This window comes from Acomys minous (genome assembly GCF_964271855.1).
Source record: "Acomys minous genome assembly, chromosome: 2".
NCBI lineage: Eukaryota > Metazoa > Chordata > Mammalia > Rodentia > Muridae > Acomys > Acomys minous.
The window spans coordinates 42,663,126-42,677,265 of record NC_140484.1 but is presented as its reverse complement, the minus strand read 5'-3'; the positions used below and the strand labels follow the sequence as shown (position 1 = coordinate 42,677,265).

General features: G+C 38.9%; 1 protein-coding gene and 1 pseudogene across 8 annotated transcripts in view; both read right to left on the bottom strand.

The window, feature by feature from the left end:
• The window catches only part of VPS13A (vacuolar protein sorting 13 homolog A), a 173,472-nt gene that overhangs the window by 153,195 nt on the left and 6,137 nt on the right, over window positions 1–14,140 (bottom strand). For all 7 annotated transcript variants that reach the window (XR_014782857.1, XR_014782858.1, XM_084800462.1 and 4 more), the window contains exons 2-4: window positions 6,871–6,914; window positions 2,272–2,314; window positions 95–190 (exon numbers count right to left, since the gene is read on the bottom strand). Coding sequence is in view for 5 of the 7 variants with exons in the window: in XM_084800462.1 (XP_084656588.1) it covers window positions 95–190; window positions 2,272–2,314; window positions 6,871–6,914 (183 nt within the window). In the remaining 2 variants the exon portion in view is untranslated. The remainder of the gene's footprint in view (window positions 1–94; window positions 191–2,271; window positions 2,315–6,870; window positions 6,915–14,140) is intronic.
• Window positions 6,963–13,744, bottom strand: LOC311590513 (WW domain-binding protein 1-like; annotated as a pseudogene). The gene is made up of 2 exons: window positions 13,640–13,744; window positions 6,963–8,827 (listed from the first exon to the last, which is right to left on the bottom strand). The product of its transcript is annotated as a WW domain-binding protein 1-like (transcript).

Below are 14,140 nucleotides of genomic sequence, written 5' to 3'. Positions count from 1 at the left end.
TTCACCAAGATTACTTGGAACAAAAATATAAAATATAAAGATTTTTCTATCTAAAAATAAGAATAATTTAAATTATAAAATTTAAATAACTTACTAGAAGAAGGCACTATGAGTAAATAAATTTCTTCCAAAACAGCTTCAACTGGTTGAGTATAAAGGTTTTTCCATGGAATTTTAAGTTTAAGACAACCTATATTAAAATAATAAAGATAAGAATATTGTTCATTCAACATACATCTACCAACCTACTTTCTATAAAGCATTAAAATCAGTCTTTGAAAGATCAGTAGAACAGACAACAGTATCAGAGGAACCATACAGTACTATAAAATTACAAGTTTTTCATTCAACAAATACATCGGGAAACATACTGTGGTATATAAAACAATAAATGAATAAATAAAGTGCTAAGAACACAATAAAAGTAACATACACAAATACAATATAATAGTAAAGGATGGCAGGTACTATGTGAAAAGTATAAAAACAACACCTTAATTAATTCTGTTTTTCTACTGAATTTTCTAGTATCTGAAAATGAACGATGTCATTTTTTTTTTACAAGGGAAAACAAAAAGTAAGATCTAAATAAAATGGGTCTACCTCCTGTACGTGTGTGTGTGTGTGTGTGTGTGTGTGTGTGTGTATGTATAAATATATACTTGCTTTTATATATGGTTTTATATGATGGCTGGAGTCAAACCTGTGGCAATTAATACGAACTTTCAACTAGACAGGATTTAGAATTGCCTGTGCAACAAGCTCTAAAGTTTATCTCCAGAGAGGTTTAAACAGAGGCAGAAGGACCAATTCTAAAGACCGGAGCCCTACACTGAATCACAAGGAGAAGAGAGCAGGGTACGAGCATTCCTTTCTCCTTCCTGACCACAAATAAATGTGACAAGTCACCTCATTTTCAGGCTACCATGCCTTCCCAGTCATGGTAAACTGCGCGCAAATCAGCCCTTCCTTCCTTCAGCTGATTGTGCAGACACCTTGTCACAGCAATGAGAAAAGTGACTAGTAAATCCTCAGCCTTGGTATATTTATATAGTTTACACTCTCTTGGTGTATTTTTTATTTTTTCTTGAGTTGGGGTTACACTGACATATTCTAAAATTCAAAAATCACCAGTATAAATTTAAGTGACTTCTGGTAACATCTAAAAGCAACACACAAAAAAAGCACAAGACTGTTTTACAATATAAGAATAAGATTATTCCACCCTCAGATTACTGTTAAAATAAAGACGTAAAAGAAGTGAAAAATCCTTATACTGTGGTTACAAGTCTTTTAAAAAATTACCAATCCAAACTATCAGAAACAAGCAATAATTAACATGTCAGAAGGAAAAAAATGCTATTTTTCACTTCTTTCTTAATGCTAAATTGTCCTTAGAGGAACAAGACAGAATTTAAACTCTAACCATGTCAAATTAAAATTTTTCTGTGGTGTATGGTTCAATATCAACTATAAGCATAATATACAAAGTTGTGAAGACTGCCATCACAGTATTTTTATGTAATCTCCTCAGATATTATCATAGCTTCAGTAACACTATATAAATCCTACTATAGGAACTAAAAAATAAAAATAAAAATTGAAAGTTCACACTTAAGACACTATGATCTCAATCAACCTGTAAGACATTTAAATAAATGCACAACAGCATAAGCTAAGAATCCTAACAGACAATTTTATTAAACATGTTAAGTTCTAAATTTAGTTTATTTCTGTTCTACCAATACATATATACATGACCTACTTTAAGTTCATTCTTTAATGAATTACAAACATGGGTAAGATAATCCAAAAAAAAAAAACAAAAACAAAAACAAAACCACTTTATTTTCTAGAATAAAAAACTTGAAACATCTTCTACAGCACAATCAAGTTTTCATTTTGGTCCCTAGATACAATGTCTGGGTGATCCAAACCCTCTTAACTTTTATGCATCTTGAACTATCACATACCAGCAAATATAACTAGTCAGAAACATAGAAACAGACACAGTTCCTTAATGTCTGTTAAAGGCTGCTTTGACTCTCAAGTCAACATGAAGACCTACTAAGAGAAATTATTGCTCAAATAGTACATTAACCTCATAATACTTTTAAGTGACACTCCAAGTTCTATGTAAACAAAACACACAAATATTATAGTTTCAATTAATGCTCATAAACATTAGGAAAAATGATATAACAGCAATAACAATTGAATTATTTAGGTTGCACGAACAGCAAGAACATTCCAGTAATAAATATCACTTACCTATATGACCAACTTTAACTTTAAATGGTACATCCAGTTCGTGCTAAAAAGAAGAATAAGTCTGTTAAAAAATTCATCCACATAAAGTGCAAAAATATAATTATTTTCTTAAAATTACATGACGGTATTTTAGTTACCTTGCATACTCTTTTCATCTTCAATATTCATTTAAATGTAATGGTTTAATTACAGAAAGCTTCTCTTTACAAAGTAAATGATTAAGTATATACTTAATACTGAACAGAAGAGCTTTTACAGAGATTAAGACTTTACTGCACAAAACTGACATTTTACAAAATAATGATTTCAAAACTGTTTCTCTCTCTCATTGGGAGAAAGAATAGCTCTTAAAATAAATGGTGCTGGAGAACATGGAGAGCCAATAGTAAAATCAGGAAGTTGGGTCTTTATACTATACCATACATAAAACTCAACATGGATCAAAACTAAGCATAAAAACTTTATAGTTCAAAGGAAAACACAAGGAAAAAATCTTCATAGAAATGACATAAAAAACACAGGCACTGTAAAATTGGATGAATTGGTCTTCATCAAGTTAAAAACATTTATACATCAAAGGACACTATCAACAGTTTAGCCAAATATCAGGGAAATACCGTAAATCACGTAGCTAGTCAGGGATCAGCATACAGAATAAATAAAGATCTCAAAAACTTCAATCACACCAACAAAACCTGATGATTTTTAACATGCCAGGCTGTGGCCTGGAACTCCTAAGATCCTTGGCCCCTGCCTCTTGATTGCTGTGAGTGACTGAAAGCATAAGCCACCAAGCCTAATCCTCCCCCGCCCCTTTTTTTTAAGACAAGCTCACAATATAGCTCTAGCTGGCCTGGAAAATTCTCAGTAATCCAGACTACCTTCAGTCCCCAGAATGCTGAAATTTCAGGTGGGAACCACTCTGCTCAGTGAAAAACAGATGTGGGAGTGGATGGGTTGGGAGTGGTTGGGGGTAGTGGGAAGGAGGGGAAAGAGGGGGGAGGGGATAGTGAAGAGGGGGAGGGGGAAGAAGGAAAGAGGGGGAGGGAAAGGGGAGGAAAAGAGGGAGGGGTGGTGGTGGCAGAAGCGTATCTCTTCTTCATTATTAAAGTAGAAAGACAAAATAAACTTTCCTCCAAATAACTATTTAAAGGTAGGACTGAGAAAAAGACTGGAGTCAGCCCCTCACGATCAAAGTATAATCTATTTATTTAAATATATTAAAAGGTTTCTTGGGGTTGGAGAGATGGTTCAGAGGTTAAGAGCATTGGCTGTTCTTCCCAAGGTCCTGAGTTCAATTCCCAGCAACCACATGGTGCCATCTTCTGGTGTACAGGTGTACATGAGAATACAACATTGTATGCATAATAATAAACCTTTTAAAAAAAAAACGGTTTCTTGAAAAAAATGGATGCTAGGAGAACATTTTAGTTTGTAGCCCACCATGAGAAATATACAAAATTATTGTTACTTCTAACAAGTTGTTCCATCTCTAGATTATTCGATCTGTCTTTTTTTCTTTTGTTTTGTTTGTAGCCACATAATAGTATCTGGAACAAACATATCTTTGCCTGGAGAGTTAAGAATACTGAGATCTATTTGTAAAGTTTCTAGTAACTTCTCGCTGTTTATATTATTTTATCAAAGTCTCTACATAAAGAGTGTGTTCTGACTATTGATGAATACATCCTGTATCACAAGACAAAGTGGTAACCAGCCTAATAATGCTGAATATTAAGGTAAGACGACCTCTTGATGTTGGTGCCCTCACCAACACCTATTTGTGTTATGATGAAATAACTGACTATATCTGACTTTGAAAATAGAGTATAAAAAAGTAAATATTTTATTGTGCTGTATAGTTATTTTTAAGCCTTTATAGAGTTAACATTGTGATAAGTCTTTTATGAGAAATATTTATCCAGAAATAGTTTTATAGCAAAACAAAACAAAACCAAAACCCAAAAAACTGGCCAATTTTGCATTGTGATGTGTGGGTAGATTGTATATTTGAATTACAAGGACATCATAAAGTGTTCCCTAAGGAGAAAGTTATATGAGTCCATTAGTGATAAGCATGAATTTCTATGGCTCATTTTCACTCATTTGGTTGTTTGCCGTGTAAATCCACATACAACTTTTAAGTTTGAAAGTATTTTATCTTGTGATGTCAGTACTAATGGGTAATCGTGGGTATGAACAAGAAAGGCTGTGGCTTAACAGTGATGTGTTTGTATATCAAATGACAAGAGGTCAGTTATACTGGCTAGTTTTATGTCAACCTGACACAAGCTAGAGTCACCTGAGGGAAGGGAATCCAACTGAGAAAACGCCTCCACGAGATTGGGCTATATAGGCAAACTTGTAGGGCTTTTTCTTTAAATTAGTGATTGATGGGGGAGGGCCCATTGGTGGTACCATCTCTGGGCTGGTGGTCCTGGGTCCTTTAAGAAAGCAGGCTGAGGAAACTATGGGAGCAATCCAGTAAGCAATGCCCCTCCATGGCCTCTGCAGCAGCTCCTGCCTCCAAGTTCCTGCCCTGCTTAAGTTCTTACCATGACTTCTTTCAATGATATGGAAGCGTAGGCCAAATTCATTTCCTCCCCAAGTTGCTTTGGGTCATGATGTTTCAACACAGCAATAGTAACCCTAACTAGACACTCAAAGATGAGAGAAACATCTAAGGAAATCACTTCATCACATAAGAAGCAAAGAAACAACCTTTGATTTTTTGAGAAAAGGTTTCTCTGTAGAGCCTTGGCTGTTCTGGATTCACTCTGTAGAAAAGGCTAGCCTCAAACTCACAGAGATCTGCCTGCCTCTGCCTCCTCAAGTTCTGGGAAGACATAATCTTATAATCATGATACTTTGTGTGTTTATTTTTAATACCTGATTGACAGAGTCCTCTGAAAACAGCAGAAAACTCACTAGTAGTACTTGAATACTTGTGAGCTGCAACTGCATGTTATTTGAAAAACCCAATTAAGTTACATTCTGGTGGATAGCAGTTGTAAATGATCCGACAGTTAATAAGCAGAGTGCACTGAAATGTGTAAGAATTGAAACAAAAATATAAAAGTAGTTGTAGACATTGTCTATATTTTATGTGGTCTTATTTGGTTACAGAATAAATTTCTTTTTAAAAACTGTTATGAGTAAGGCTAAATCAGTATTGAAACTGAAAATACATTTTAAATCTTTGTCATGAATTTAAGTTCTTAAAAATTCTATCATTGTTGATTACGCAGAATTTTGTGGGTGGTTTTAAATAAATTTTATACTTCTATTTTGAAAAACAAAGGCAAGCTGGGTATGTTGGCTCATGCCAGCACTTAGAAGGGACAGGCAGGAAAATCTCTAAGTTCAAAGCAAGCCTGGTCTACATACTAATTGCCAAGCCAGCAAAGACCAAATAGTAAGACTTTCCTCCCCCAACACCCCCCCCCCCGCCCACCGTCTCTCTCACACAAGCACACAGGCAAAGGATTTGCATAGGCATTCTTCATTGACCAGACATTAAAAGAACATATTATACAGTAGCAAGTTCATGAGAAGAGGCTCAACATCACTACCTATTCAAGAAATAGTTATTTGGGAACTGCTGATCGAGGAAGATCTTGAGATACCACTCACTTCATATCTACTAAGATAGTGGTTAACACGTAAAACAGAAAGTCAGGAAATTAGAACTTATTGGGGAAGAAATGTAAAGTGGTTTCACAGCTGCAGGAAAAAAACCTTACTTCATTCTGGAAAAGGCTACATTGTATTAGAAAAGCCAGAAATCCACTCATAGACATATACTCAAAAAAACGTGAAAGCAGGCCCTTAAATAGACATGGAAACATAAATATCTGCTGCAGCTCTATTTGAAAGGGCCCAGGGGCAGAAATAACCTAAATGTTCCTCAAAAGCTTGAGGGGGCGGAGGGGGGTGGAAAGCGCGGCGAAGCTAAATGAAAAACCAAAAATTGTGACAGATAGAGAGGATATTCAGTTATAAAAAGAAATGACAACGTGGTACATGCTATGAGTGGATGACCCAAGAGAACACTACACCAAGTCACACAATCTAAAAGTAATGTGCAAATATAACATGGTATAATTAGGATGAATTAAGTTGATGGGGATGGAAAGCAAAGTTTAGAAAATCATTTAGTGAGTACAGGTCAGTGGGCAGTGAAGAAAAGTTCCCAAGGCCAGGGGAAAACAAAAATGAAAGTTATTGTTCAATATGGTGAGAGTTTCGCTTGGCAATGTGAAAGAGTTGTGAAAATAGATGCTGGGAGAGTTGAAAAAGATTGTGAACATAATTCACATCACAAAATTAATATACTAAAATAATGTTAAATAAGCTAGAAGACAAGCTAAATGCTTCACAGAAACACCATATGGAAATAAATAAAATACAAAAAAATTTAATGAGAAAAATATACTCAGTTTTCTTCCTTAAGGATTCTACTTTGCAAAGTTCACATTTTATAAAAACAACTTTCAAAATGTTTCTCATAGTTAAGAAGTTTAAAGTGGCATGTTAAATTCTAAACAAGTGTATTAAGTAAATGCACTAATATCATACAGTTTCATAGGTAAGACCTACCAATGCATTTTCTTTAATTTGAAGATTCTTGAGGACCACAGCTCCTTTAAAAAGAAACAAAAAGAAAATGATATACTCAGTTGTATTTCATTTTGAAGTTAAGTATGCTTCATTTTAAATATGACACCAGAAAATAATAATGTACAAACAGAAAACAGTATTTGTTTTTACTAGCTCATGGTCACTCTTCTGCACAGTCTAAGAAGGTCTCACAGGAGAATATCTTGCCCAGTGCCGGCCTAGACATAAAGCACTCCAGATTCCATAAAACTGTCTCAAGGGAAAAAGACAGAAAGCAATAGAGAAAGATGCTTGACACCCTCCTCTGTCCACTGAGCTCAGACAGACACACAGACACACACACACAGACACACACACACAGACACACACCACACACACACACACGCACGCACAACTACTCCCAGAGAGAGAGGCATGTTCACTGCACAGCTTAAACACAAAGTGTCATGAAGAACATAATAGCCAAATGAGAACATAATGTTACTACCCCCATCACTTTAATTAAACGCAAACAGTTTAGCAGGCAGCAAATTATCTGTAAATCTTACACTTTGGAAGCCAGAGGCAGAAGGACCAACACATAGCAAGTACAAGACCAGTGTGTGCTACATAGGCTGCGACAGAGCTTAGTGGCAGAACACTCACTCAACATGTATAACTTCCTGGGTTCAATCATCCACAGCAGACACAAATTGGCAGAATGGACTGAAGTAAACAAACAGCATCCAACAATAAGCTGTGTAAATGACTCATTCTACCTCTTTTTTTTTTCTTTTTTTAATTTTTATGGTTCATGTCTCTTTAAAGAGATTAAAGGCTCCTGTGCATGCTTTGGGAGTGAGTAAAGACAGCACAGTCTTTAGTACTTCCCCTCTTTAGGGCTCCAGACCCTTCGGGCATATTCTAGAAGGGTGGGGAGTGGCACACATGGAGGAGGACTACAGTTGAAAATTGGGCTGTTCCTGGTAGCTAAGTAACACCCAATTTCATTCTTGAAACTACTTATGGGATGTCCCTGTAACTTTAAGCTACCCCCGAGTGAGGGACCTAGGGCAGAGTCTAGGGGCAGTGCACAAGGGGAATGGTCCTCAGATCTGGTTGGGTAGCACTGGCCCTCATCTCCTTGACTGGCTCACCTTCACTGGAGTCAGGACAAGGGCAGAGCTCAATACCTGAGTCACCAGTCAAGGGACAATAGTGGCAGGAAGGGGGTATGTGGACTGGGCTCAGCCCTGCCCTAGGTTCACCCTCCTGAAGAGGGAGAGCACTCCGATGAGAGAAAACACCTTCTACATTTGTCCCCTCCAAGTGGGCAGAGCAGCTGGATTTAGAAGAGCAGCAGGTGCATTCATTGGAAGCAGTCACGGGGTAACCCAGGGCCATGGTGTTAAGGAGGTGGTGGTGTGCCTGGGTGGTGAACCACATTCTCACAGGGTGGGAGTTTGAAGGCATTGAGGAGGCAAAGGTCAAGCAGAAAACCAGTAGGAACAGGGCCAGCCCCATGGCATGCTCCATGGTAAGCCAACACATAGATCTTACGCTGCTACTGTTGCTATCGCAGCCCGAGTTTAGCTCTTGTGTGGCAGAAGGCACAATAGCTAAAGAGGATGAGGACCACCAGAGTAGCCAGAACCACCAGAGTTCACAGCAGTAGGTGCAGCAGCCAGTCTTCCCACAGCAGCGACCACTCTCACAGAGGCCGAGCAGGGTGTTCACTCCCAGGTGCAGCCCTCTGCTGTTGCAGCACCCGAAGTGCCCTCCAGGCCGCTTTGCTGCTATTTCTGCTGCTGGCAGGAGCCACTCCTCCACCTACAGATCCCTGAAGACCACAGCCTCCTCCACTGCCAGCTGCCTTGCCACTGCCACCTCTGCCACCACTGCCATGGTCCCTACCTGGCCCATCTCTGCCACTGCCACCATCACCCCACAGCCAGAGCTCCCATCATTCTATCTCTGAAGGGTACACATTAAGCTAAAAACAAAAACCCTGAGAAAAGAAATTCCAAGTAGATAACCATACCACAAAGGGGGGATATGATTCAGCAATTCTACTTCTAGGTATGTACTAAAAGTATCTGAAAGCATGGATGAAAAGAGAAATATTCCCATTCATAGCAGCATTATTCCAAAAGACAGAAGCAACTCATCCCTATCTGCCCCTCTTTCATACATACACACACACACACACACACACACACACACACACAGAGAGAGAGAGAGAGAGAGAGAGAGAGAGAGAGAGAGAGAGAGAGAGATGGGGGGGAGAGGGAGACGGAGAAGACATTCTTTATTTTTTTAATGATTTGAGTTCATGCTACAACATAGATAAACTTGTAAGGACACACTGTTTAATGAAAGAAGCCAGTAAAAACAGGGTAAATACAATCATTGTCAAGGTCTGGAGATAGTAGAATATTAGTAATTACTGCTTAATGGATACAAGTAAATGGTTTTGAATGCTGTAACATATTGTGAATTTAGTGACACGGAGGTGTACATGCATAAGACAGTTAAGAACATAAACACTGAGACTAGCATGGTGGTATACACCTTTTATCCCAGTACTTGGGAGGCAGAGCCATGGGATCTGTATAGCTTCAAGCCAGCCCTACACAATAAGTTCCAGAGCAGCCAGTAAGTTTCAGGGCAACCAGGAGAAACATAGTGGGACCCTGCCTCCAAAACAAAACAAAGTACATGCATGTGCATGTTTGCGCACAGACACACAAACACACACACACACACACATACATTTTCAAATGGGGTAGAACACTGAAAGATTTTTTAAAACTCCAAGATGAATAAAAATTGACAGTTAACATTTCCAGCATTTCTTTTAAAGGTCATTTGCTATAATCTGTCTACCAGATGTTCCCACTAACCTATTTGGAAAATGTCCTATCTATGACTTTTGTTGTATGCCTTGTAAAAGTCCATGTAACAATGTCTCTGTTGGAATATATTATTTAGGACAACTCAAATCTGTGTTCCTAGGACACGGACATTCATACTTGGCTAAGAATAAACTGTTACTGCATTTTACATCCTAATTTAGATGCCTGAAAATAAGTGTCCAAAGGAGGATGATCCACCTTCACCAGACAAGTCACCTGGCTTGGTGACAAATATTCATTCACCCTGCTTGCTAGAGTGTATGCTAGTGAGTTCTTTCAGAGACCCAAGGCTCCCTCTGGTTAGCTGGTGGTCTACTGCTTTACTGCCCGTGTTTGGATATCCTCTTTGTTTCAGAGCATTTAGGTGAAGATCTGTTTACCTCCCCATCCTCAGCATCTGACTGTTTCCATTAGACCTTTATTCTCTGCCTTCCCTCCAAAATGTAAGTCTGTGATTTCTTCCTGTGTGCTATTGCAGTCTTGCCATTTACATTTGAATTCTATGAACACAGTAACATAAAAGGCGTTGTTTCCCCCAGCCCAAGAAGAGGGTGGTAAAATAACTCAGGTAACATCATCTTGTCATAACTCCATTTTGTGTCTTCCTAGATGTCCCTCAGCCTTCTACCCTGTGACAGACATCCACCCTGGCAACACTTTGGGGAATGTCCATGATTCTGACTACGGTACAGAAGTTTTAAACAAAATAACTAATGTTTGTGTAAGCTAAAATAACTAAGATGAATTATAAAATCAAAAATAATTGTAGTGTAGTATCTGGAAAATACTACTAAGCTCTGCAAGAAAACAGATGTTACCAGGCTACCCTAGCCCCTCAAACAGATGTTAACAGGCTACCCCAGCCCCTCACTGATCAAAGCCCCCGTGCCTGGGATCCGTATATAATTTGTGGTTTTTAAATTTTTCTTTATTTTTATGTAAAGTGCTCTGCCTACATGCCAGAAGAGGGCACCAGATCTCACTACAGACAGTTGTGAGCCACCATGTGGTTACTGGGAATTGAACTCAGGACCATTGGAAGAGCAGCCAGGGCTCTTAACCTCTGAGTCATGTCTCCCGCCCATAGTGGTTATTTTTGTCTCTAAAAATAATATACTCCTGAGCTTCAGCACCAAGAGACATTTTAAAGTTATGAGCCTACTCTTGGTCTGGCCATTATTAAAGGAGACAAGGGAGGGGGGAAACAGGGGTGGGGGCACAGTGGCAGGGATGGACTTCATAGAATGCACAATTGCCTCATAAAAGTCCAAGACAACAGACCACTCACAGGTTAGATGAAACCTTCCATATTCAGCCAAGTACATTCCATATATGTGTAGAATAACCATACACACTGTAAGAGAAAACTCCTTCACTGGCATATAAATCTGACCCAAACACAAATCTCTCCAGCCAGGGAAGGCTATATTTCTGAGAAGAAAGTATTCCACATTGAACACATTATTTGAGGCAACCAGAATCTATGTTCTCAGGCTATGTCCACTCATATTTGGCTCAGAATAAATTCTCAGATTTCCCTTTGAAGTAAGAGCTGTGTCTGCATGAACATTAGATTTGGATGGACTCCTTGCTTTAGTGTGTCACTGATGATACATTTGAAGTGAATAAGCATTTTTTAACAACTCCCTAGGAGAGTCATATTCCTTAGTGTGTATGTGTCTGACCACTGTCAAAATAAAGAAGTCAAAACTGATAGAAATATAGTTGGAAAATGGCAAATCCACTATTACTGTCAGAGACCTGGATAACCAGTATCAGTTATACACATATTTAGTAGGAAAAATCACAGATACAATTGAAGTAAACACCATTCAAACGCTGGCTGTAACTGACATTTACAGAACAATCATCCAGGAGCAGTGCACACATTCTCCTGGAGCACATATGCAACACTCACAAGATAAGATTTACTCGAGTCTATAAAACAGGTCTGTGTCTAAACAAAGTGTGAAAAGGTGTTATACTCAGATCACAATAAGCCTGAACTAATAAACAGTCTAACAGGAAGAAAACTGGAGAAAAATAAAAATCACAAAACATTTCCGAGTTCTAGATCTGAATATTGACAAGTCACCGAAGTCATAAAGGGGATTGCTGAATATTTTCAATCATAGGAAAATACAACTTATCAAAAAAGAAAGTAAGTACAGTAACAGCAAACCTTAGAGGAAAAAAAAGTAGCACTAAATGCATACATTAGAAAAGAAAAATCTAAACTTAATAATCTTAGTTTCACTTCAGCCCATGCATGATGCTATATGCCTTTAATCCCATCACTGGAGAGGCAGAGGTAGGCACATCTGTGAGCTTGGGGCCACCTTGGTCTAGCAAGTTCCAGTGAACAGAAACAGAGGGAATGCATCCAAATTTACTCTTTGAGTTAAGCAGTACTCTAAGACCAATACCAGATAAGGACATTACAAGAGAAACAGGAGGCTAATACTTCTGTCTCATGAACAGATGCAAAGATCCTCATTAAAATATAAGTAAACTGAATATAAAATGTCATAATGAAGCAAAACTTATACCACAAATACAAGCCTAATTCAATATGTGTGAAATAATCCATATAATCTATAATGTCAACAAGCAGAAAACAATCTGACAAAATTCCAACACACAATCTTTTTTGTTGTTGTTATTTTGTTTTGTTTTTTTGAGACGGGGTTTCTCTGCATAATAGCCCTGGCTATCTTGTACTAGTTTTGCACACCAGGCTGGCTTTGAACTCACAGAGATCCACCTGCCTTTGTCTCCCAGTGCTAGGATTAAAGGCATGAGCCACCACGCCCAGCTTCCAACACACGTTCCTGAAAGAGACAAAAACACTCTTACAATGTAAGTCCAGATGACCAGATGTGACGGTGCACACCTATAATCCTATCCTCAGGAGGATGGTTCTGAACTCAAGGTCAACCAACCTATAGAGTGAGTTTGAGACTGGCCTACACGGCATAGTAAAACCCTGTCTCAATAAAATAAGATAGAAGTATGCATGACTTGTTTTTTTTTTTTTTTAATCTAAATAGTAACTGCTTCAGGGAGTGGGTAGAAATTGGGGGAAAGAGTCAGGAAAGAAGTTTTTCTGACAACAATCACATTCTATTTATTGATTAGGTTTGAGTTAAAGTGGAATCAATATAGAGATTAAAGATTAGAGGTAGCTAGCCAGCACTTATTCCTTTCTCCATAATCACTTCACAAGATACAATCAAAGCAACTGGAAAACAGTGGTTAATCATAGTGGGTAGATGTGGGAGAATGCTGAAGTTCAGCAGTAAACAAAAAGAGAAAGGAAAACCTCAAGAGAGAAAGGGAAAGAGGCAGAATGTGGGGAAGGGGGAGGCAGGAGGATCCCAGCATGAGCCACTGACACAGGATCTGACCCTCCACAGAAATAACCTAACAGAAAAAAATAATTTAGATCTGCACAGCAAGGACTGTCTGGAGAAATTCTCTGCCTTTCCCAGAATATTCTCACAGCACTTCACCAGGGAGCCATCTTGTGTAAGATGCTCTAAATCAATCCTGTCTGAGCTTACAGCTATGGGAACTAAAGCCACCTGCATTTTCTCATCTCCAGGTCCACATCACACAATACAGTGACTCGGTGGGCAACTTCTCTGAGAATCAATTGCATCTAGGAACAAGCCTCTGACACAAACTCACAGAGAATTCTGTGGTAGAAAAAAATGGATGGCTATGCATAATGGAACAAAGAAGATGCTTCCCCAGCAAGTCACAAAAACTTGTCACAAAAAAAAATGGCTCTCGGGGAACTAAAGTCAAGTGCGCTTTCTTAGAGCAGCTAAGGTTCTGCATACTAGACTAACGGGAACTGAGCAGCCTGGAGGCCTCCTAACACAGGCACCAAAGACTCCATAGCTCCTTGCTCTGGATGTGCACAGAAATGGAGTCACTGACCCTGCCGCAGGCATCACGTCTACCTTTGGGGTATTTGGGGTATTGGGAGGACCTGAGCCGTGCATGTGCCTGCACTGACTTGTTGACACAATGCAACCTCAGCATAGGCTCAGCTCTGGAATATGCAACCCAAACAACCAGTCAACTGGCCCAGGCGGTTCTATATTCCTCCCTAAGTCATTCTGGTGTGCAGGGAAGCTCATGGGTATTTCAGGCAGCTACAGCCACAACTGCCACCAGGGGCTTTGAGGGCCACCACAGTGAAAGACAGAGCCCTCGGCATTCAGTTTCTAAGGGAGGCACACGCCCCAAGACAATGATGAAACTGCTGATTGGGGTAAGTTATGACCATCAGGTCTTGACAGCATAACTGAACATTTTGGCAGAACTTTTTCTGAGACAAGATCTCA